This window comes from Pleurodeles waltl, chromosome 3_1 (genome assembly GCF_031143425.1).
Source record: "Pleurodeles waltl isolate 20211129_DDA chromosome 3_1, aPleWal1.hap1.20221129, whole genome shotgun sequence".
Lineage (NCBI taxonomy): Eukaryota > Metazoa > Chordata > Amphibia > Caudata > Salamandridae > Pleurodeles > Pleurodeles waltl.
In genome coordinates, this window is record NC_090440.1 from 797,100,515 (window position 1) to 797,125,181 (window position 24,667).

The 24,667-nt window shown below is 42.8% G+C and overlaps 1 protein-coding gene across 3 annotated transcripts in view; it reads left to right on the forward strand.

Moving 5' to 3' along the window:
• DENND2B (DENN domain containing 2B) overlaps positions 1 to 24,667 on the forward strand; it is a 916,594-nt gene that overhangs the window by 485,663 nt on the left and 406,264 nt on the right. For all 3 annotated transcript variants that reach the window (XM_069223658.1, XM_069223659.1, XM_069223660.1), the window contains one exon: positions 9,672 to 10,880. In XM_069223658.1, the coding sequence (XP_069079759.1) occupies positions 9,672 to 10,880 (1,209 nt within the window). The remainder of the gene's footprint in view (positions 1 to 9,671; positions 10,881 to 24,667) is intronic.

Genomic DNA, 24,667 nt, shown 5'->3' on the forward strand with positions numbered 1-24,667 from the left:
GCCCCCAAAACACTTTATAGAACCAACACTAGTATTTAGAAACTCTCTTGCTTGAGCAAATTAAACATTAATATGGAACCATGTGTATTTAAAAGGAATTAAAGGGAACTTAAGAAAAGTATTTTGCATGTAAAACAGTAGGCTCTGCATGTCATTAATTGGCTGTTCCTGCGATACTGGCATGATCCTCCAAATTTTTTAACTGGAATACACACTAAATGTAATCACATTATTTTATGTCTCTTCATTGTAACAGCAGGCATGATAAAAAGGTCTATGGGAGCATAATAGATATTTGTTTCTAGTGAATTTCTTGACCATAATGTGATCCTTTCATAGAGATAGCATTTTAACTTCAGAATTCACCATTGATTTAAATTTATTATACACTGCCTCTGCAGTCCAGTTATCCGAAAATCCAAATGAATGCCATAATACTAAAAAGTTCTTTAACTGAAAGTCAACAATCATTTATCTCTTCATGACTCCCTTTAAATGTAAGCCTTTTGCACAGTTCAACTCTGTATTTAAAGTATGGTGAAGAATGCTACCTTTAACAACAGTGGCATTCATGTTAGTCACACATTTAGGTAGGCATAATGTTTGCTCTATGCAACCTGGGAAAGGGTTCTAGTTTTGGTTTAATTACCATTAGAGAAGGGCATTGCAAAGATTACGGAAACAGTTTATCTTTCAGCTTATTCCAGTGGAAGCTAGGCGATATGGATAGTTGATGGTAGGAGGGAACCCTGGTAGGACCTACCAGCTGTTGTTGTTGCTTAAGGGCCTTACAAGCAATAAAGAACTTACATCTTACCTGAATAACTCCAAACTCTTGTATGAAGACCCTGTCTTCCTACTTCAACTGTGGTTACTGCAAGAAACACCTGTTGGCGTAAAGGGTCTTGATTACAAGTGGTTCAATAAAGGTTGAATCTGCTGAAATTTAATGAAGGAGAAAGGGCCAGTAAATACGAGGACTTGCAGATTTTAGTGCAGAAAGCACCAAAATGCATGTTTTGACTCATTTTTAGGGGAAACTTGTAATTTCTATTATCACCTTTGGTGCATTGCAAACTTCAGGGTATCCGGTTTCACCGGGTGCAATATATAACACCAAATCCTCTGTGGTACATATACTTAACTCTCTCTTGCAGATTGCTGACAAATACTAGATGGTGTGACATAAAAATTCTGCATTCCAAGTATTGGTCCAGTTCTACCCAATCAAGCGATGATTTGCTAAAACGTTTTGTATCATTATTTTTTAAAAGTTCTGGGACTATTAACAAAGTCTTGCTCACAGAGCTCTTTTCAGCTTCACATATATTGACTTATTCCTGTTTTTTATAATCTGGCTTTGATAGAGCAACCTTCAGCAGACATTTATGTGAGATTCACCAGGAGAAGGGCTTTGGCTCCACCCACATTTTGGGAGCCAGGAGTACAAGTTTTGTATGACCAGAACTTGTGGGCTCCCACAGAAAAAAAGTGGTTGCCCTCTACACAGCTTTGATCATTTTGTTTATTTATCCAGCTGCTTGAGCTAAAACGTCCATGGGCACACACATGATATTGTAATGCTATTAAATGTGTGCCTTAGATAACTAGATAATGTATGGTGCTATTTTCTAGCATCAGGACTGTTAGGAGAAGGGCAGGCATTACCCTACATGGAGTTTTAGGTCTCACTTGACAGTGCAACTGTCACCTGCCTTTCAACGTACATCAATATTGATATTCAGATCTTTGCATCCACACAAGTATATATCCATTCCCTTGCTATCTACTTGTTATGCCTTACATTACCATACACCATTCCTTTAAAGCCAGACGTATACGCATTGCCGATGCTTGTTTTTTTTGTCATATGGCCAATGCTATTAATGTCACTGATAATTTCCCTCCTTTCGTTTTTAAAATAATCAGCATGTTTAATTGATTTTTCAATTCCTTGTGTGCAACTTGCAATAGATCCATTAATGTTTCTAACTATACTTTGTGCCCCCGTATTTAACACAGAACATTACTGATCCATTTTGACTGAGTGATTCCATGCTGTATTTCTTCTACACATTATTGTTGTCATATCACAATTACTATTAATTCAGCTCATATATATATAATTTATTGTCCTAAAAGTATGCACACTAACCTGGCATTTATATGTGGCTTAAGATTACATTATATTCTGTTGCAAATCGCAAAATCAACACATAGGTGGAACCACATTAATGGAATTAAGGAGTAGTCCATTCCAGCTTCATGAGAAACTGAATATGGAGTAAAGTTAATGGACATAACAGTTAGTTTCCAACCATTTAAAAATCTTAAATTTAACTTTACCAATTTGCAGGGGCGGCTCCTCAATTTGAGTGGAGGAGCTTTCCCCACTAAAATGCCCCCAGAAATGCCCCAGAGACGAAAAATAAAAGGATAATTAAGATAAATTTTACCATTTTATTTTTCGTCATCCTATCCTGAACCGAGTGTCAGGATGAGGTGGGGCCTGCTGAGTAGCAGCAGAGGTGGGCTTCCTGTGCACTAGTTTATAGTGTGCATGTCACTTTGGCCAGCCATTTTGCAATGGCCAGTCTGACATGCACACAATAAACTTCTCAACCCTACTGTCTTAGCTGGGTCAAGAGCCTGCAGAAGCCTACAATGTCCTCAGGAGCACCGAGAGAGGACGCTGCCTCCAATCCCGCTGCTTCTCTCACGCTGGTTAACAGGAACAAGGAGGACGTGTCTGCAGCAGGTAAATGACTTTTATTTATTATTCTTTTTTTGATTATTTATTTTACGCACCTGCCCCTCCACTGCCATAGTTGCCAGCGACCACTGCCAATTTGTGAGCCAAATAAAATGTTGCCTTTTTCTCTGTCGGGTTTGCAAAAGCTGTCAGTAATGTCCTGATTTTATCTTGCAATAAACATAAAACATCACTTTGTGAATTCAGTCATGAAATTCAAGGTAAATCAAGTGTTAAGTGGTCAGAAGGATATTTTCCAGACCCACCCCTAACACGTGTAAGAGTAGGTTCAGTTGTTCGTATTTTCCACCATTTAGGAGCACAAGGATTAAAATTAAAACTGGAACAAGTTTGCGACACATTAGTTCTTTCTATGCACAGCCTGTATAATGGTATTGGAACACTGTAATTGATTTATTGTTAGTTTCATTTTTATATTTATTAGACTACCTTGTGCTCATCCATGTGATTCTATTCCTTTTGCTCTTATAAAAAACTATTTTGTATCCATTCCTGTGGAGTGATTCTAATAGATATAGCTCCAGAAAACGTATATCACTGTAGTGAATTAATTCCTGTAAAATGTATTATTCTAAATATTTAAGAGTCATTCCATCCACCAAACAGAGTTTGTAGAGGTAATAAGATTCCTATTCGAAGCGTGCAGAGTTCCTAACAACCATGCCCTCTCCTTATTTGACTAATGGCTATCACTTGTAATACTGGGTACCTCCCATTGGTTTTTTCCAATAAATTAGTTATTGTCTCCATTTTTACTAGTGTGTAACTTTGCAAAGAATTAGGATCTTCTATATTTCTCAGAGTAGTGTGGGCTGCTTTCAAGAAGCCCTTCCGCAAAAATTATTGCGGCCGCAGGAAATAGAGGTAAGGCTGTCTAAGAGGCCAACTCATTTTTATTCCCCATTAATATTTAGTAGGCTGTCTGTTAAGCATTTTCCGAACCACCTCCTGTGAGCCCCACGTTTTTTATTTACATCATATAGAGGGTCTCAGAATTTACAAATTGTACAGACAGTGGGTCTCCAGAGCTGAAAGAGGAAGTTAATGATATTTGTTTATGGATTCAGTATGTCTTGCACATTAAGTATATCATGTCTGGCGTGTAATTTAAGCTGCAGAGTGAAAATGAATACTTCCTCCTCTGTGACCTCCTCTGATTCATGGGACATTTTAAAGGAAACAGTCCAATAGTCCTTTCAGGGTTACTTCAGACTTAATGCCTACAGTCTGTTCTTCCTTGTTCATCATTTCTTGTCACTGCGTTGTGGTCACTCCGCTGCCCTGGTGCTGTTTTAGCTCCCAACATTCCACAAGTGAATTGGGGCATTTGGTTCCTTCACCTGCCTAGCCCAAGGGTTGGGTATTTGATGTTTCAATTGCTCTGCATTGCAGGGTTAACCCCCACCCAGTCCTTTCCCACAGATATGAGATAATTATCCCCAGACCCTCTTTCCTTGCCCAATGCTGAGGAAGAAAAACAAAATATATCAGAACTGGGCAGCTAACAGCTCCCACATGCTCTTTACGAACTTGCAAGCAGGGTGCTTCGGAGGCTTTGAACTGCCCCGGTCCTATGTGTCCACCAAATGCTATGGGCCACAGGAGATGGGGGATGCACACCACTGCAGACACACTCCATTCATAATTGTGACAACAACTCAAGTAAGCTCAGCTCTAAATTGCTGTTGTTCTCTGTGGTGTGCAATATCTGGCCGCATGCACTGGAAATATTAACAAAAAATGCTCCTTACCCCTTGGCAAGGGAGGAAAGTTTGGAAACCCTAATTTCCTCCTACCATTGTGCAAGATGATGGCTTTAAAAGTCAGCCCTCCCCCCCCTTTTCAGGTCAAGCCTAGTAGACTGCTCATGAACAGCGTTTGCGCCCGCTGGCCCAGCAAGAAACAGGCCACAACATTGACGCCCGCTCGTAATTGAGCTGGTGGCAATGTTGCGGTGCGTTGGGTGCGACAACACCCATCACACTTTTCAATGCCTGTAATTCAGGCAGTGAAAAGCGCGTCAGGGCTGTCCCTGGGGGCCCTTGAACTGCCCATGCTAAGTGCATGGGCATTGCAGGGGCCCCCATGAGGCCCCCGGCATCCCATCTCCGCCAGCCTTTGCATGGCGGTGGAACTGGCATGCAAAAGCCAGCAGAGAGGGGACTCGTAATCCTGAGGGCAGTGCTGCCCTGGCGGATTAAGACCGCCAGCACCGCCAGGCTGTCGACCGGTGGCAAACTGGCAGTGGCGGCGGTCGGACCGTGGCGGCTCTGCTGCGGTCATAATATGGAGGTCGGACCATGGCTTTGGCAGAGGTCCGACTGCCATCGCAAGTCTGGCAGTCCTAGGACCTCCAGACTCACATGAGGCCCATAATGTTGCATACCAGGAGCATAGAGGGGCTTGGAGCCCGCCCACTGATTATTTTTGGTTTGCTTTCCCCTCACTCTCATTTGCCTCCTTTTTATTCATGCCCTAGTTTGTCAGACTTATGAGTATGGTTCAGACTCATGAATAATTGCTGTAACAGGAATCTGACTTGTTCTACTAGAATAAACACTGCCTCCAACCCTGTCCAAGGCAAAGAGGCCCTGGATTGGGGGTGCCTAATTAAACTCTCATGCCCTTGGACATGGTGCAGTGGCAAACCAACATGTCCTCCGTGGCCCCACCCTTTGGCAAGCCGACAGGACAAAAAATCATCCCTTCACCATTGGACAAAGTGGGTGTATCCAATAAATACCCATCGCCTTTGTGCAATGTAGACGGGAAAAGAAAAACACTCTCTTGGGAAGGGTGCTAAATACCAAGGTTAACAATAAACAATCCCATCGGGAAGCCTCTCAATATGCCCCGTCCTTGGCAAGGTGGGGGTGTGGAAACAAATTGAACAATGTATGGTAGGGTTAAGGCCAGTGGCACTGCCATCCTACCCTGCACCTGTCCTCCTTTGGTCTCTCTGTTTAGTGAGACGACGGTAGCCTGAAGCACTTCCCGCCAATAAAAACAAGACAAGGGGACATTTTGAGGCTTAACCTCGCCTTACCTGGCCCTAAAACAGGGTATGGGAGGACCAGGACAGCAAAGAGGTGAAACAATCTTCTATTTCACCCGGTCGTCCAAAGTGTCAGCCATTAAAAGTAAATAGAATTCTCTAAAAAAGGGGGGAAAAACTAAAGTTAGGGAGTAGTCATGGTTTTCAGAACGTAATAGTGGCTGCTGCATCAAAACTAACGGACTTCAAATTCACTAAATTTGATATCACCTTAATTTTAGCTCCATTCCACCTCTCTGTGCACAATCAAATTCAAACACCTTTGACAGGGTGTTTCCAACTTTTAACGTTTCGACACACAGAACCACACAGTATAATGTAGATTGGTGCAAAACACTTAATCAAAAGACCCTCAATTAAATACTCGTTGAGCCTCTCATTTATATTTCGTTTTCACTTGCCATATGTGGTGGCAAGGGTGGGAGTTAATGCAGTATTGTCACATTATCTGCCACATTCGCTGTTCACACTCACGCCCTCATTACGAGTGTGTCGGCAAAGTGGCGGTCCAACCTCCACATTATGACTGTGGTGAACAGTCGGACCACCGGTACTGCCACTTTTGGGCCGGCCAACGGCCTGGCAGTGCCGGCGGTCTTAATCTACCAGGGCAGCACTGCTAGCAGAGCTGCCCTGGGGATTACGACCCCCGTGTCCGCCAGCTTTTGCATGGCGGTTCCACCGCCAAGCAAAGGCCAGGGGCCCATGGGGGCACCGTCACGCTTTTGACTGCCTGAATTACAGGCAGTGAAAAGCGCGGCTGGTGCTGTCGCACCGGCTGCACTGCAACATTGCCGCCGGCTCGATTATGCTGTGTCCGCCCACTGGCCCAACGGGAACCTCGTAATAAGGCCAGCGGGCGAAAAACCAGAGTGGCAGTCTTCCGGACCAAAGAGTTTGGTTGGTTCTCTAATAATACATGCTTCCAATTTAACTCGAAAATTTGATGTAGGTTCACAATTTCTGCTGTTGACAAGCCTGTACTTATAGGACCGAAGTGATCTGCGGAAGGCCTACGCCTCTGCTCCATTCTAAATCGACTCTGAAAGTTGACCAAAACCTTAGCTTTTCTAACCTTATTTGCAGTTGTTCAGCAGAGCACCTGGATGGCCCAGGTAGAAAGCAGTATATAAACATGATGTTGTTCTTGTAAGTACCTCTTCATTGTTATTCTGGGTCAGAAGATGAGAATGCCGGGCTCCACAAAGTAAATTTAGGTTGACACGTAATTTATAATTATTGTTTTTTGAAAGCTAAAATAACTGCTACATCTAGTGGTAAGGTTTCTGCAAGGAGGACTATTATCTGTGATAAACGGTGGTGGCTGGGGGTGAGAGGGGTCTGCCACAGATGGAAGAAATGCCACACCACACCACATAAAACGTGCATGAATACCAGACAGTAATTTGGCAAACACAGTCTAGCAAACTAAGTATGTCAAAATATATCCAGCACAGCCAGATGACTCATGAGTGCTACATTCACTTGCTATAAATTTTTCTTGTCATGCAGCATAAACAAGCCAAGTCTCCCTGGGCGTCTTACCAGCTTGGTTTAGCACTGACTTGCGATTCTGATGTCACACAATAATTCAGTTCAGATGATAATTTTGGCTCTCAGAGCAAAGGCTGGTACCCCAGAGATGCTCATCCAGCCGAGCTAAGAAGAATTGCAAGGAAAAAGTGGAACGTGGACTTGAACCAGTCCAGATTCACTCCAGAAAATATGAGGACATCATTTTTTACTGGAGGCGAAGGGATTATGTTAAATAAACACTTAGCTGTTTCTTCGTTTGTAATTTTTACTTTATTAGAAAAGACAAGCAATCATTGGAATAATGCTGAAGGCCTGACCAGATAATTCAAGGTTATGTATCCTGCAGTGAAGCGTGGTCTTCTCAATGATAACAGACTGAGACAGTGCAGCAAGGATTAGAGTTGTACATAGTTTCTGTACATGTCCTTACAAGCACAGCGCTGAGGCTCTTTAAAGGAGCAGAAATCAAGGGAAGGGCTGGCTGTATCTTGCAACATTACAGGCCTAATTCAGAGCTCAGCAAACGGGACAGTCCATCACAAACTGATTGATGTCCCACCCACCTATTACAAATATTACAAGCACTGGTGGTGGAGCAGTTTTCAGAGTGTGAGTTCTTCCACCTAGGTTAGATCACTGAAGTCACAGGGATTATGAAAAATCCAAGCATCACACAAAGAACAAGTATAGCAAATGTGTCTTGCCCATTCTGCAGGAGATTGGTAAGGGGGTAGTATGTTGCTGGTAGTGCATTTTGTAACACGCTTTCGCACATATATTACTAAAGGATGGAGTGGTAGAGCACTGTCATGTGCTAACCGCACACGTTCCGTTGAAATGGTCACAAAATTCCAACTGACATGAAGTTTTACTGATAAAACTATGCAGCGTGCGAACTTTAATGTCTAGGACTCAAGTTTCAGCAAACATTTATAATTTGCATATCACCAAGTGTCTTGATTTATTTAGATCTTATTAACATTTTTGCTTCATCACACTGCAGAGTTACAAAAGGTGCTTTTCTGTTAAAAAATGTTGAAGTATTGTGTTAAAAAACTGACATCCTACAGCCGTTACTTTCACAATCACAAGAATCCAGCAAAATTGTCAGATCCTCTCACTTTGCAGTCTGCAAAAAAAGTAAACAATCTCCATGTTAAATGAATAAGCAGCAATTTGTCAGAAGATATACACTAGTCCATCTGTCTTTGAGCTCACAGCAAATATGAGAAGATAAAAAGGAAAGTTTAAGTGATCCTTGTTGCTTGTTCACCTTTTGATTTCCAGCATGGATGTTTTGGGGGTGCTGCAGCACCCTTCGCAATGCTACATCCAGTGCATATGATTACAAGTGTCTTAAGGCCAATGGCGCAATTGACCTGACTGTTCTGTGCTCCAAACTCTAAATAAGGCTCTGTGAGCCCAGCAACTACATGTGGTCCTCACAGCAATGAGGAATGGTGGGACAGTCTGGATGGTGTGGTAAGCAGGCTACCAGTGAGCAGAATGGTTTAGCCTCGGGGTATTGACAAGGATGATGGACAGTAGATGGTTAAGGCTTTTTAGCAGAGCAGAAATCATGTTGAAGGATTGACTACATTTAGTGACATTATGGGCCTTATTTAGAGTTTGACAAATGGGATAATCTATCACAAACTTGAAAGACATCCTCTCTGCCATACTTTTGTCATTCGGTCCCATCTTTCTAACTCTAAATAAGGCCTTATAGTTCCTGAAACAAGGGATGATCTTCACAGCAATGAGGGGGTGGTACAGTATGGTAGTGTGGTATGAGGGCTACCAGTGAGAAGAATGCTATAGCACTGGGGTAGTGGAAAGAGTGCTGAATAGCAGAGGCTGGGGGCACTGAAAGGGGGAAATATGGGATTCTGAAGTAAATACACATTAGTTCAATATATGCTACATAATATTTGTTCTTGTTGATGCCATGAATATATATGTAACTTTAAGCATTTGTCCTTAATATTTGGCCTTCAACGAGGGAAGAGGGCATGATGTTTTACTTGGGTGGAATTCTCTTATGTTGTGAGATTGGTCACAAACAAGAGGATGCCATTTTCTTATAAAGGAATAGCAGGAATCATCTAGAACAAATAAAACACTATTTTAAACATGGTACCTAATAGAAGTAAAATTTTCTATGAAAATAAGAATTGTTCTGTTACCCCTCTATGACATGCCTGACCAAATTAAACCATTTATTTTGTGTTTTCAAAAACTGATACAAAAACACACAATAATGCTTAAGACGGCTTGTTACAAAAATCTATTTTTTTCTGCTTCTAGGTCTCAGTCAGTTTCTCCCCCTCCTGTCTTATGCCCAGAAAGGAGTCCTGCCTACCCCCTCAGTGACAGCGAGGAGATCTGCAGATCAAGCAGGCTCACCAGAGTGCCCCAGGCACAGGTATTTATCAAGGACTGGAGTCTGAAGGAAACCATCCTGCGGGGTACATCTGGTCTAAACTCAGACTCCGAGTCACAAAGGCACCTCCTGAAAGCAGTCAGTATTGGATGCTTAGATAAAAGGCTGTCGGTCTTCAAGGGTGAAAGCCAAAAGGAGAATGTTCAAGAGGCATCTGCTGGTGACCCGATTGGCAACTGTCAGCTTGCAAGAAGTACTCTCTCCCTAGGGTCCGCAGCCAACCTTCGGAACCTTTCGCTCAGCCGGAACAGTGTTCGCTCCCAGACTCTTGGGATCCAAAGAAAGATCTCAGAATGGGAGAACAGAAAGGAGTCCTCCCAGAGGATGAGTTTGTGTGTAGAGAAAGGCGACCTGGGAGACAGGTTTGGAAGTGAAGGATGTCCCAGCATACTGCCATCTCCATGCAGTGAGAAGACATTTGACTTTAGAGGCTACAGGAGAATGAGCAGAACATTTTCGGAGTGCTCCTACCCAGAAACTGAGGAGGAGGAAGGACTGGACCGTGATCCCTTCCGCAAATATGAAAGGAGACTAAGCAGGAATGAACCCAACTCCTTCCAAAGAGGGCACTCGAGGAGTGAGCCCTCTGCTGTGCTTAACAGAATTCAGAAAATTGAGCAAGTTCTGAAGGAGAACCCAAGCAGAGCTATCCCGCAGTTACCCAGTAACTGCTACAGTGTTGACCTTGGGAGGAAAAAATCTTTAACCTCAGGGACTCTTGAAGATGTGAATGAGGTTACTAACAAAGGGGGCTCTGACAGTTTAGCAAGTAAACCTGAAACCCCAACTATGACCCCAGGTGAAAAAACTGCTAAGTCTAAACAAGTTTCCACCCCAAATTCAAGCAGCCCAACACTGATTTCAGAGAGCCCGACGAACACTGCCGTAAATCCTGTGCCAAAGCCCAAACGTACTTTTGAATATGAAGCTGAGAAGAACCACAAAGGCTCGCCCAGTAATGGCGTAACTTCTACACGCACAAGTGTCTCGCCTCCGCCCCCTCTTCCCTTGACTCCTGCTCCACCAGTCACAAGGAAACAGAAGAAGGATACACACAGAAAGCAGCAAACGAGGTAACATTATTAAAGTTTATAACTTTTATTTCAGTCTGATTTCAGATGTACTCATTGTAAACTCGGCATTACTTCCTCACTGGTATTATCACACTGTCAATATAATATTAGTAGAAATCTCAGCATTTGCATCAGGGACAATTCTGCTTTGCAAATTATTTTATGCTCTATGGAATGAAAGAAGTTTTATTCCAGGATTAATTACGATTACGAGGTGCTTTCCTCAAAAAACGAAAAGGACACCAATTTACAGTGATTTATACATTTTTAAAACTTCTTATTTCTTCATGTTCTGCCACACGTGATACAGGTTTCCCTTTTCTATTTCAAACATTTATTTGCATCTCCACAGTTTGCTTTTTCTAAAGATTTTTCTGCCTGCATTTCTTTTCTTCCACATTACTGTTTTGCTTCTGTCCATTTTGCTCCTATTTCTTTCCTTCTTTTCTATTGTTTCATGCCAAACTAGCACTAGTTATTTTAAGGAACATGGGCTTCTTAACAAAAAAAAGTTTCTTATTTGGGAAGGCAAACACAGGGCTGGTGGTCTATTGTTCCTTGCAGGCGACCATCCCATTATTTATAGCAAATCACAGGGGAATGCAAATAGCCACATACTTAATTAACATTAACTAAGCAACTCATTCGGCTACACTCGTGACTGGAAAGCTAATAATGTGACCTGTTAGTACATATGTCACATAAAAAAATGTAAGACTTGTCACAAAAAGTTCTTGCTCAATTTACGACCCCCTTTTATGACACCTCTTTTCTCACACCAGGCTTTAGGCGAGAATCTCCACACATTTGCTTGCTCCATCTGAAAACGTCAGCAGTAGCTAATTTTATAGACAGATGTTAAGATATTAAGAAGTAACTGGACAAGGGGACAAGGCAGTAGCTTGCGGGCCCTGGAGACAGATGTGGGCCGGTCAGGGGCAGTAAGCTAACGGCAGCCCTAGTTTGAGTTTGGGCAGTCATCCAGGGTCAGCAGCCATTGGCTGCTAGGTGATGGGCGGGGCGTCTGGGCAGGCATCCGGGGCAGCCACACCAGTTAAATAATGAGCAGGGCTACCTGTTCGTCCTCTTTTTTGCTGCTGGCTGCCCCTGGTGACTGCAGACGCGCCCCCCTCCCCTTTTTCCAGACCAAATTTCTTCTTTTCCCACCCTCCCATCCCTGTATTAAGTCCACTGGGGGAGGAGGAGTCATGTTTGGCCACAAAAACAGGTAGAAAACCTTGGCATCAAGGTTAAAGTGCAGTCGAATTCAGGATGGAATCAGTTTTTAAGCCTTTAACTGAAGCCGGGGCAGGGGTACTGCGGTCTTTATTGAAAGGCTGAGGACGTCCGCTACCGCGATTGTACATAGCTGGCCAGGGTACTCCATTACACAGCCCTGGGGATACTGGGGGATGATGGCCTGCGCCAGGGGATCGAGGTATGGCCCGGTTGACAAGGCCCATCTCCCAAAGGGTGCCAGGGGGAGTCCCATTTATTGGCTTGCTCTGGCATGGTTGTTTGGGGGGCCAGCTGTCATGCTGGCCCAAGCTCCCTCTGTCTTGAGGGGACAAGTGAGTTTGCCTTGTAAAGGACAACTTATTGAGGGACCAGCAGGGTTTCATCCCGGGTCAAAGTCAATGCAATCAGTCAATGCCACAAGGGGCCTGGGGAGTCGTCAACCGTGATTCCTCATGTATTTGGTATTTGCTAAAATTGTTCATATATTAGTATTGAATATTTGTTAGGAATTTCATGTATTAGTTATGTACATGAGATAATTATGATGCTATTCTGTACATCATGTACCTTAACATGAGAAAAGAAAATTTGACGTGTTTATGGGATGTAATAAATATGGCCGGATAATGTTTTATTCTCTAACGCAATAATGTCATCTTGTATTGTGTCCTTGCAGAATTAGTCATGGATTTGTAGATGTATAATGTTTGAGTGGTTGAGATATGACCGGAATCGCTGTGGTCCCCCACCTGTGATGTACTGCCCAGACTGAGAAGCTCTCGAGCTTTGAACATGAGAATCTGGAGCTTTGTGTTCTATCCTAATGTTTGCGAGGAAACATATGTCTCACATTTGCCTAGGACATAATGCATTTTAATAAATTTTGTCTCTTCGCCTCTTTTAGCTACTCGTGGTTTTATTACAAATATCCAGTAGGTCAAGTGTACATTAATGCAAATGTATATAAATGTGATTTAGTACAAGTCTATAAGAAAACACACATCCCCTCCAATGACCACGCTCAGCTCTAAAGACATATTTTTAATTTATGTTAGCAGGATGCCATATTGCTTCTTCTTGCTAAATTCTTAACCTGCTCAATTTCTCATACTTTTTAGCCTGTACGAGTTACAACGAGATAAAATCTTATAAGGCAGGTATAGGTAATGTATTCTGTGTACTGCCAGATAAAAACACTTAGACACATATACAAAAATGTATACGCAAGAAGGCTCTCTCTCACACGTGCACACACATTAAAACACAAACACAGATTAAAAAACACTAACGTTGTCATAGATTGGTTTATCATTTAATTGAGAAAGAAAGGGAACAATGTTGCATAAAGTAGTCTGACACATTTGCCTTTGGTGTGTGAACATCATCCTGCAAATGTGCAGTTGGCAAATATTAAACTCAATCCCACCTCCACCTTTACCCACATACATATAATTTGTAATTAGAAGTAAAAAATGAACACATTGTACAAATTAGTGTGACAAACTCATATGGCAGTACATATTATAGTTGTCATTATTCAAATGTATGTCGTTAGTTCATACAATTCCAAAATGGATATTACTTAATGCACTCTTATTCCCTGTATTTATAGATGTCCTTCATGTGCAGATTCTGGGATTCCCATCCAGGGTAATGTTTCCATACTCCTTTGTCTTAGATTTCACTCCTGATCCTGGTAGTGGTTTCCATCACTGGCCTGAGTGAGAGAGAAGGCAAAGGCCACATGATTTGGGACCCTAGTGTATCCCCATCAATCCCTCCTCTAATATGCCGAGCTATGAAGACATTTGCACCAGTAACCCTTGCCCTTGATATCTGGTAGAGTGACTCCTTTTGATAATATTTCATATTGGTGAAAGATCTCTGACTCGGAGATCTAGCTCTTTCCCATTCTGAAATAGGTTTGGCCTCCTTCTCTGGCTGACTCTCGAGCCATAACATGGGATTTTGTGGAGGATATCTTTTCCCTTCCTGTGAAGCACTGATTTATATTCTTGCTTGATGAAGAAATGGAGGGAGGTTCCCTGCCACATTCGTTCTTATGATTGTTGTATGGGGACCTCCATGCCAAGAGTTTCATCTCGTAGTACAGGGTTCTGCAAAGTCGGTCCTGGAGAGCCGGGTACATGCCAGGTTTTAAGCATATCCACATTTAGGAAAAAGATGTTTCAGAAATCTAAATTTTTCTAAATGTGGATATGCCAAAAATCTGGCATGGACCAGGCTCTCCAGGACCGACTTTGCAGAACCCTGCCCTGGTACATCTATGCTGTACCCATTAGCAATAACAAGCTGTCTACAATATTTTCAGGGGTGGAGGTGCAGAATCCTACACATGGAGGTCACAGATCTACAGACACTGGATACTTTCTCCTTGCCCATATCAAAGTCGTTTGGAACATTCTTGCCAAATAAAGGAGCGACTACATTGTTTGTAAATCTAACTCACAAACCCTGAAATTGTGCTGCTCCCAGACACAGCTTCTTTAGCACAGTGAGGGAAGACTCTTTAAGGGGGAATATCCACATTTATGCCAGGGCTGATAATCTCCCCTCCAAAGTACAACAGGATAAACACAAGCATTGGGGCAACACCCCAACTCATACTGCATCTTTAGGAAAGTCATCTGTTTAAGGACAGTCACCCAGTGCATCAATTCCCCACAACTTTCTGGAAGTGCTCAGGACATCAAATGTAGCTCATAATCAACCAGTTCGACTTTATGTGCAGACGCCTAGCCAGGCCAGGCCAGGCCGGCTTCCTGCCTTCACCCAGTCATCCAAATTCAGATGTAGAAAAGGAACCTCCTAGTCAAAGATTCTCTTTGGAGTGCCCATTCTATAGCTCTTGGTTGACAGGTGCCTGACACAACTATGAAAGGCCACCAAAGTCTAATACTGGCAAATGCTCTCCTTCACCCGTCAGTGCCTCTGTACCACTGGGATCTGGCTACCACAAACATCTGTTTCAGCCTCCCAGTGTCCCACCCCTTTCTCTTTCTATGGGTTGGAAGAAGCGTTTGGATTGACTTGTCAGGCATTTGGCCAATGCTTAATCAGACAGCTCAAGAAGTCAGAATGGTCTAACGTAGACTGTCATGAAGACTGCCTTTAAACTGTGTGTTCCTTTGGTGACAGTGATGGGCTGGGCTTGAAAATTCTTTTGGCCGTTTGATGCAGAGCTTAAAGAGAGATAATGGTGCAAGGGTTGCGTGATAAATATTGCAGGTCAGTCCTTCTTATTGATATGTAACAGTATGGACAGGGCATCTGGTGTGCATGCCCAAGCACATATAGTGAATGTGCATGCAAATTCAATCTTATAAACCTCTTCCCTACTCACTGCTAGGCCATGACCTAATACATTACTACCCATTGAGGATCATGGAGCAAGTTTCCATATCAGTACTTTACTGCTCCTGTGCCTGTTAATGCCAGCCCCTGAAGCCAAGGAGAGCGAGACTCACAGAAGCCTTCAACCAGTACCCAAGCTTAGTTGTTGTCCCAGTCAGACCATTCTTGGATAACTGAGGTTCATCAGGTCGATAACTATGTCCTTTATATTGTCTCAGCAGCCTCTCAGCTCTCTCTGAGCAAGGGGTATGCATAGTCAGTGCTGGGGCCTATGGAGTCAACAGCTATGGGGCACCAGTTTGCCCATGAAAAACATAAAATATGGCCCACTATTAATTGATGGGTGGCAAAATGTCACTTAATCTTGGGAGCCAATCCCCTGTGCTTAACCCAGTATCCTCTCTCTCACTGGAACTATTCCTCTTGGTACTTCCAAGGGCAGGGTGCCCTATGTATACCTCCTCTCAAACTCCTTGTATTTAGAGATTCTTTATAATACTCCAGTATGAGTGAGAAGGCAGGTGACTAGATATTGCAGTTAGTACAAATTTCTTACCATAGCGAGTACTTCACCAGTATCTCAAATTTCCCCTTCCTTCCAGATGAAGCAACTGACTGCCTCCTACTAGTCTGTGGCCAATAGTCTGTCTCTTTCTGGAGATGAGGAATAGATTTCTGAAAGTTGTTTGGTAGGAGTGAGAGTGGAGTATGCATCTGCTGAGCAGCACACTTGGCAGGCATCTTTGTGGTTGTTTTTTTAATCATGATTAGCGGCATTTGTTGTTCGGAAATGTTTTTAAATGATCAATGAAATCTTTTTGAGTGATCAGTGATTAAAATGCGTGGTAAGTAGGGGACAAGATCGAATAGTACTACAAACGATGAGATAAAGGGCGAATATGAGCACCGGAAAGGCTGTAACGACATGTCAGAAATGTAAAACATTTGTGAAAGAAATACTTTCATAACATTTTTGATGTAACTGAAACCTTTTACTTCAGACATCGATGTGCACTCTAGAACGAGTATCTAGCCTCAATGGGTGATTTTTCTACGCCTAAGATAATTTAGCTAAGTTCAAAAGGTAGTACATCAAGCAGTACATCTCTGGGTGTCAACAAAAGTCTTTTAGGCGGGCAGTCTTTCTGCTGTGTAGCACCTGGGCCCTCGAACTTGGTCGCTCTGCATTTCAGAGCAAGGATAAACCACCTATGTTTTAGACAAACTCTAACAAACGGTCTGTTTTCCTACTACTCCTGCCTTCTCCTTCTCCAGCTCATGTTGCTATTTTTATCACCAGGAAAATTAGGACTGTTAGTGACTTGTGTAAATAAATAAATAACATTATTTTTAATGTTATTATTATTATTATTATTATTATCACCAACAACAATAATTATAATTATATTGTTATTATTAATTATAATACGCATAATAATAACAATAATGGTAAGAATATTTTATATGTCAATATTTTATTATTATTATTATTATTGTTATTATTATTATTATTGAAAATGGTAGGCATATTTTATATAAAATATATTATTATTATTACTATTATTATTATCATTATTATTATTATTATACGACCGGCCATGTTAGGGAAATACGGTGTCCCATTTTGACTAGAGCAGCCAGAGCAGCGTATAGGATATGAACCCACTTACACCACGGAGAGCTTATACCACAAAGTTGCAACTCACTATGCATATAGTCAAAGGAAAGGGAATCAAAAGCCCTTTCCAGGTCCAGGGCAATACACACTGCGGCAGGAAAGGAAAAGGCTAATTTCTTCCTTAACATGCTAATTCTTCCATAAACAACAAAGATTATGCCAGGTGTTAGGACCTGGAACAAAACCCGCCTGATCCTCATGCACAAGATCAGACAAAAGTGGAAGCAGGTGAGTCGCCAGAATCTTAGCCAATATCTTATAGTCTGCACTGAGGAAGGGAAGTGGACAATAGATGCCTATGTCCATTGAGTCTTTATGAAGTTTCAATAAGGTGGTAATAAGTGCGGCACTAGGAGATGGCGGAAGAGAGAGAGAGCCAGCATCATAACAGGCTGAAAAAAAGATTTCAACCTGAGCGCCTGTACCGGAGCAAAGTGAATGTAAAATTCAGCAGGCAAGCCATCGGAGACCGGCACTTTGCTTTGTGGCAAGTTCTTCAAACAAGAACCAGTCCCCTGGCCAGAAATAGGTGCATCCAAGACTACCTGATCCTCAGAAGAAAGCTGAGCAAAGGGAACCTCAGAAAAGAAAGCCTGGAGGGAGGCAGGAGAAATCAGGGGCTGTGGTGCATAGATAGTGTGATAAGCACCTCCCAGATTAAAATTGCCCCCCAGTAGAAGGAGCCACTCCTGCTCCCTATGGGTGTATCTGTGCATGCCAATTTAGACCCTGGGGCCTGCCCACACTCACCAATTCCCCCAATCATGCCTTCCCGGGCTCAGTGAGGCTGCGTAGGTTGCACCTGCCCCCTAAAGAAAGAAAGGACTGGCTGTGCCCCAGATTGAAGCTGCAGACCAATCCCAGTTACGGGCCATTGGAAACATAGAAAAAGGCACTCACACCACTGGCCCGGGTCCTCCAATCAACGAGCAACCACTATAGTCCAAGTTGATACTAGTTGCAACCACTGTGGACTGGCCACGGCCCGAGCAGAAACACTGTGTCGCATGGCCAGATGGCTGCCAGGCTCTGGTCTGGCTCCTTGGGCAGAGTGAAGCTCTCCACCAAGATTTCAGCACTGCCCCCGGTGCTCAGAAGGGCCCGGCGCAGCCGCACAGCAATCCATCGCAGAAGGATGCCTCAGGCCTTGGCGGTTGTAGCAGGATCACTGTGGGGCTAGGAAGCTTCTTCACTACACAACCGACAATGTTGGCGGTCAGGCAACACCCACCCAAACTATATTGGATCTTTTATAGACTTTATATATTATATTTGTTTTGCAGGCCTCCATCATTTATTTATGGACTACAGACATGAAAAGAGGGTTTTGTGAGTACCTCAGGAATTCTAAATTCTAGGAGCAGTTCCATAAATGAGCACAAGCTACTTTTTGATAATTGAACATGGGAGATTCTATCAGTAAGGAGTCAGCACTGTAGAGAGATTGGCAATCCCCATACAGGATTAGTTTTTGGGTAAGATATTTGAGGGTGCAACAATGTAGGGCTATGTGTGCAAAACAGGCTACTTTGAGTATGTTTGTGACTTTAATCGGGAGTCAGTTAAAGTGATTTTTATCAGCATAATGTTTTTCTCTTCTAGGTACTCTCCATTTAGGTGATGCATGTTAATCAATTAGAAGTGAATATGTGTAGCTGATATAGAATGTCTTTTATTTTTATGTTGCTTTTTCTTGCTATCTGATAGCCAAGTCTTCTCAAATATAGTCATAGTATTTAATAGATGTTGTCTGTTCTGTTTTGTTCTTAATAATAATTATTGCATTACAAGCAACGTTTCATGACAGGCTGATAACTGTGTGCCTTGTTTGTTGTCAATATTCAAAGAACACAGTTTTGCAGAGTAAAAGTAAGTAGAACTATTTTAAGCCATTTTCCATCATCTGCTCATCCTAAAAGATTCAACCATGTCTAAATACGTTTGTGAAAGCCAGACATAGGGTCTGAAGGGTTAAAGAGAAACCTTCACCCCAGGCGGCAGCGGGACAGGCCGTGCAGAATCGCACCACCCAGTTTAACTTAAGGTTATCCAGGAGGCACTAATTCTTTGCTTGCTGAGCTTCCCAGCCCAGTTAGCCTTGCACAACAAGAATAGCAGGCTTTCCTATTGCACTGAACATAAGCCATATTGCTCAAACAGTTATTCAGGTGTGAACATTGTTGGAACTCAAAATAGGCTTTCTTTTCTCTTTTCAGCTTACATCAGTTTAGTGAACAGAAATAGAAGGATGTGGGGGTAGGATTGCTATAAATCATACAATTAATATTTTGGAGTTTCTTTTGTTTACAGTTTTTGGAAATGTTGCATTTACCATTCTGTTTGTCTTTATGTTAGTTCTATTGTGTGCAGTAGGATAGAATTTTCATTTTAAAACTGAATCTCTAAAATGTATCTTTTGTTGCCTAGTGTTCTTAAGTGTGGTATTCCGTAATAGAAGAAGGTTTGGGGTTCCACTCAGTTTCCCCATAATGTCTCATTGGATTGAATGTTTCCTGAAAAACATCTCACTCAAAATTGCTCTGTGGGTTGTGGGGTGGTTGCAGTCTAACTGTTTTTTCTTGTCTCAGGTTGGCACATAGACTGAGTTCTTAGTGCCAGGTGGTGTAGAAAATTGAACAGGAAACAGCTGGGAGCACACACACTGCCTCACACTCCAGCACGCAGTTTGCTCCACTGCATTATGGTAAATGCAGTATAAATTTGTGCTTACTTCATTTGTAGTCTGTAGCTTCTCATCTTAGCGGGTGCATCCAGTGCTGTATATCTCTAGAGAAGTGTTTCTGTGTTTAGCCCTTCATTACTAGAGAGCAGCAGGCTTTTTTTTCTGCGGTTGCTGGAAATGCTGCTAAAGTCCTCCCAGGTCTCAGTACCACTCACGTGCACTCAGGTGCATCAACCAAAGCTCACCAGCTTGCTGGCTCACGGGAGCCTTTTTAAACAGGAAACAGTTGTGAGCACACTGCCTCACACTCCTACATGCAGTTTGCCCCATTGCATTATGGTAAATGCAGTACAAAGTCGTGCTTACTTCATATTGCAAGTCTCCATTATGCACATGATCATTCTCTTTTAGAACTTACTCCGAAAGGACTTCAGTGAAATATATCTGCATTCAATGAAGATTGTGTACCCAGGTCTCATTTCACTGATAACTTCAATGGATTCTCTTGTCCTTATTTTCACCACCACTTTGGTAAAACCTACGCCATACAAATTTCTTTCTAGATTAAAGAAATCCAAACATTTTAAACATAACAGATTGTATTGCCAATAGATACCTAAAAAGTAACTAGTGCGGAGCTCAGTAGCCATTTTAAAATATAAAACCCCAAAACTAATGAATATCTACTAATGGTAAATAACTACATTAAAGTTAAGGCTAATGCAACAGCCTACTGGACTTCAAACATAACGTCAGTTGCATTATCTGTAATAGATCTAAAGCCTAAAACTATTGGGCTTGAAGTGTGACAAGCAAAGAAAGGTAAGATGGGGGTGCATTTGCATGTTTAAATAAGTAAATCCTAAAATAATCTTGAACTTCTCTGTCTTATTGATAGACGAACTAATGGTCTGGCTTTTAGTATTCAAATTAAATGTAAAAAACTTGTCCTTTAAATCTAAGTATCTTTTTAAACATTTGCCTCACCATTGCATTGGGAGTGCGAGTGTTGCCCAGTTGTTGGGATGGAAATGTACGGTTATGTCCTTGACCTGTGTTCCAGAACTGCATAAACCAGTGATTCTAATTTTGGATTTTTGGTCATTAGACTTGCTTATCCTGTATATGCACTTTGACCTAGACCCATTCCTTGAAAATTATAGGCTCTGGACCTTGTCCTGAACTGGGAGGTGTGCACCAAACACACCCTCAACGAGATAAGACTACTATCCCCATCCTGGGTTTTATGCATGGAGCGCAGTGGTGGCAGCATACCATGGATGGTATATTATAGTGGCAGGCCTTTTTACCTTGAGACCTGAAGGAGCACTTACTGTACCATTCATCTAAAGTTCCACTGCTCATGATGAACCCAGAATCCTGAACAACAACCTCCCATGCTTTGTACATGTGCGTGTGCTAGGATTGATAATGTGCCACTCGTAAGTAATGCTTATGCATAAACTACGACTTTGGTGTAGTTCTACAAATCTATTTTTCCAACCCATGTGTGACACAGATTAACTTTGGTTTATGGCACCTATACTGATTGTGAAAGGCAGGTTATTGTAGCCCTTCAAAACCCCACCCAATAGATTGGTGAAGTTAAATTATTGCTTCTGGGTTACTAACAATCCCTCAACCGGGATCTGGCACACTGTGATATCAGAAACAGACCTATTTTGCTCTTTACAATATTTCACACCAATGGTGCTAAGAAGAATAGGCCTTTTTAAATGAAAGCATTTAATGCAACAGGGCGGACCTGATTCTCAATACATCTACATTAACCACAGAAGATCATAAAACAGCAAATAGGCCTGGTGTGAAAATGAACATTTATGACATAATTAAAATGTCATGAAAAATCTAACACCCAAAAAACGACTTCTATGCACTATGCCAGAGGAGCATGGAAAGTAGAGCTTTCAATCTAGACTTTCTTAGGGGGAAGCAGCATATCTTGATGACAGCAAAAGCTGTGATTATGAAGTAAGCCTGAAGACAGTGTTCCCTGTGGAAGGAAAACACACGCTGTGGCAACATCCTTTCTCCGGGACTCAGCTCCTTTTCTGCTTTGGGTGCGATGCAGCATCTTCTAGGTGCGCTGCCAGCAGTCAAGACCATCTCCGGCAGTATCTTGTGTGATAGATAATCTGAGTGAAGGACCTCTCCTGACAAGTGGTCAAGGAGCAACCCTTATGTATTAAATCTTATCAGAGATTGGAATTTCTGACATAAGTTTAGGAATGTGTTATGAACATATAAGGTAAATGGATGTCAATTCGGAGTACACTTTTTTGGCTATATGTCTGTTTATGCTCTTCTTTGACCTTGATGTTGTGATTACGAGACCCTTGCCCCAGACTTGATGTTCCATCAGATGTGATATCTATGTCATTGTCTGAATGGCTTGATACTTTCACAATTCTTAGAATGATAAGGTCAGATGACTTTTGCATCAAAGGCAGACATGATAATGATTCTGCATAATTTGAGGAAAATCACGGCTCTTATTACCTGAAATTGAGAAAATTGGGACACCCTTCACCTAAAATGGAATCGGGCCTACTTAAAATAGAGTTGGTTCTTAGAGGCTTTACATCAGTATAGGGTTGTCGGTTCCTTTTAGATGTTCACAATCTGGACCAAAGTACAAGGTGGAGGACAGATTGCCTTCTCCGGACAGCACATGAGTTGATGGCATCTCCTAGATCGAAGGGGTGAACACTGAACTCTTAACATGAGCAAAGAGGAGGCAGGCTTTCTTTAGATGTGCCTGGGCCCTTCCTGCTACATTGTGTTGTAAATTACTCTGACTGCAGCTGCCATTAGGTAGATGGCAGGGGATGCAGGGTGAGGCCTGCAAGTATCTTTTGTTGAGATGTGGGAGAGTAGTCCTTCGAAGGGGCACATATTATTGTCTATTTTCCTGATTTCTGTGAGGTGGGGTTATAAATAGGGGGTGCAGCTTGCTCACATCTCTCTGTACCTGTGTGGTGGGCAGTCCACCTGGAGACTGTCCTGCTGGGCAGAGCAGAATTGCAGACAAAGGCCAGGTGTGTACTTTGCCCTGGTGAGTACACATGAAAAGTGAAACAATTCAAAACGGTTCCAAGGAAACAGACATGGAATACACATCCTCTGTCTGTGACAGTAGTGTAAAGGTTGGAGTCCAGGACCCACCTATGTTTGTTCTTGTGGTCTTTTCTACTGATGAAGGTGTACTTCACAGAGCACTCAGCGACTATTGAGCAGCCAAGGATTGGTGTCGCTCTGACGGCCAACTCCCCAGACGTAAGTGAAAATCAACTGTAGTTAGTTCTGAAGGAGGAATTACTGGACTGGCCGTGGTACCAAGACAACTGCCTGTGAGCAAGGGAAGGAGGCGCTAACCCTGGAGGAGTATCTGATCATGGAAGGGACTTCACTAATTGACTCTGGCATAGGATCCATCCACTAGAGACTCGCTAATGAAGGACGCCAAAGTTAGCATTGTACTGCTAGGCCTGGCAATGTAAACATGGTCGTATGTGTCGTAGATGCTAAGGCACCAAGAGTTGTATGCTAGAGCAGCAGGGCCAACTGAACCCCGTAGAAGTACCTGCCACTTGCCCGAATGCCCCACAAGTGGACTGAGTTACCGCAGCACTGCCCAATTGTGCAGTTGGGTGAAGACCAAGTGGCCAGAGAAGTGCCCTTAGGATGCGTCGTGAGAATGGGGGTCATTGCCTCAAAGCATGGTGTACCAAAGATAGCGCCTGGGGTCTGTAGGGCCAAAGAACCTGCAAGCGTGTGCCAGGCGACTTTAAAAAGAAGCACCAATTCAACAGTGTCTAAGTGAGCCATGCCATGAGTCAAGTACCCATCTGGTTGTCAGAGTGAGCCATGCAATTAACCTAGTAACTGCCAGTGCAATGAAGTTAGCCATAATCTACAGCCTGTTTTCTGGAAGAAGACCACTGAAAGAAGCCTCCACTCCTGCCACAGCCCTCTGAGTGACGTGCTGAGTGGTCAGCCTTTGCCCAGCTCCTTTGAATACTTCTGTGAGCCGCCTGGAAGCTTCCTGCTACCAATGAAATCCTGCTGCCACAGGAGGGCCAAATACAGCCCAGCGCTGTTCCTGCAAACTGGGTAAGAGATTGAGCAGGCCTAGGCCTGAGATACAGAGTGAAAAGACCAAGCTGGGGGAGGTGGCACACGAGCTGCACCTACAGACCTTATCTTGAACTCTGAACCAGAAGAGGGGCACCCAAAAAGGGACAGGCAGGGGGTTAGTTGGATTACTCAGCAGACGCCCCTGAAAGCACCCAGACTCAGAATCAGGTATTCATGTATTATTGAATATTTAGTGGAATTCTTTGTTTTCTGTGTAATAAAGTACTAGCCTCTTCTACAAAGAGCAGACAGGGCTGGACTTTGATCTTATTGCCATGTTGGTGGTGTGGTATTTATTCCTGCGCCTTGGAACCCCTACACTAACATCCCTGTGAAGTCAGTGACTGTTCACCATTGCTACCACTGACAGACAAGTATGGAAAGGGTTGTACCAGGCCAAGTGTGCAGAGCCATAGTAAGCCAGGCCCCACATCAGCACTGTCTAAATGCCTCAATGCCCATGGTTTTGTTCTATTAGTCTCAGCCTACCCCATTGCCTCCTGAAAAGGGTGTGACAGCAATCATGCCTCTATTTTCACATCAGAGGTTTAAAGAGAGGGGATGAAAACATTAAACTCACAAGAGTGATTACATGTTACAAGTTCTGGTCTTCTTCAGCAACTGAATATGTATGAAACTGTGATTGTTCTGAAG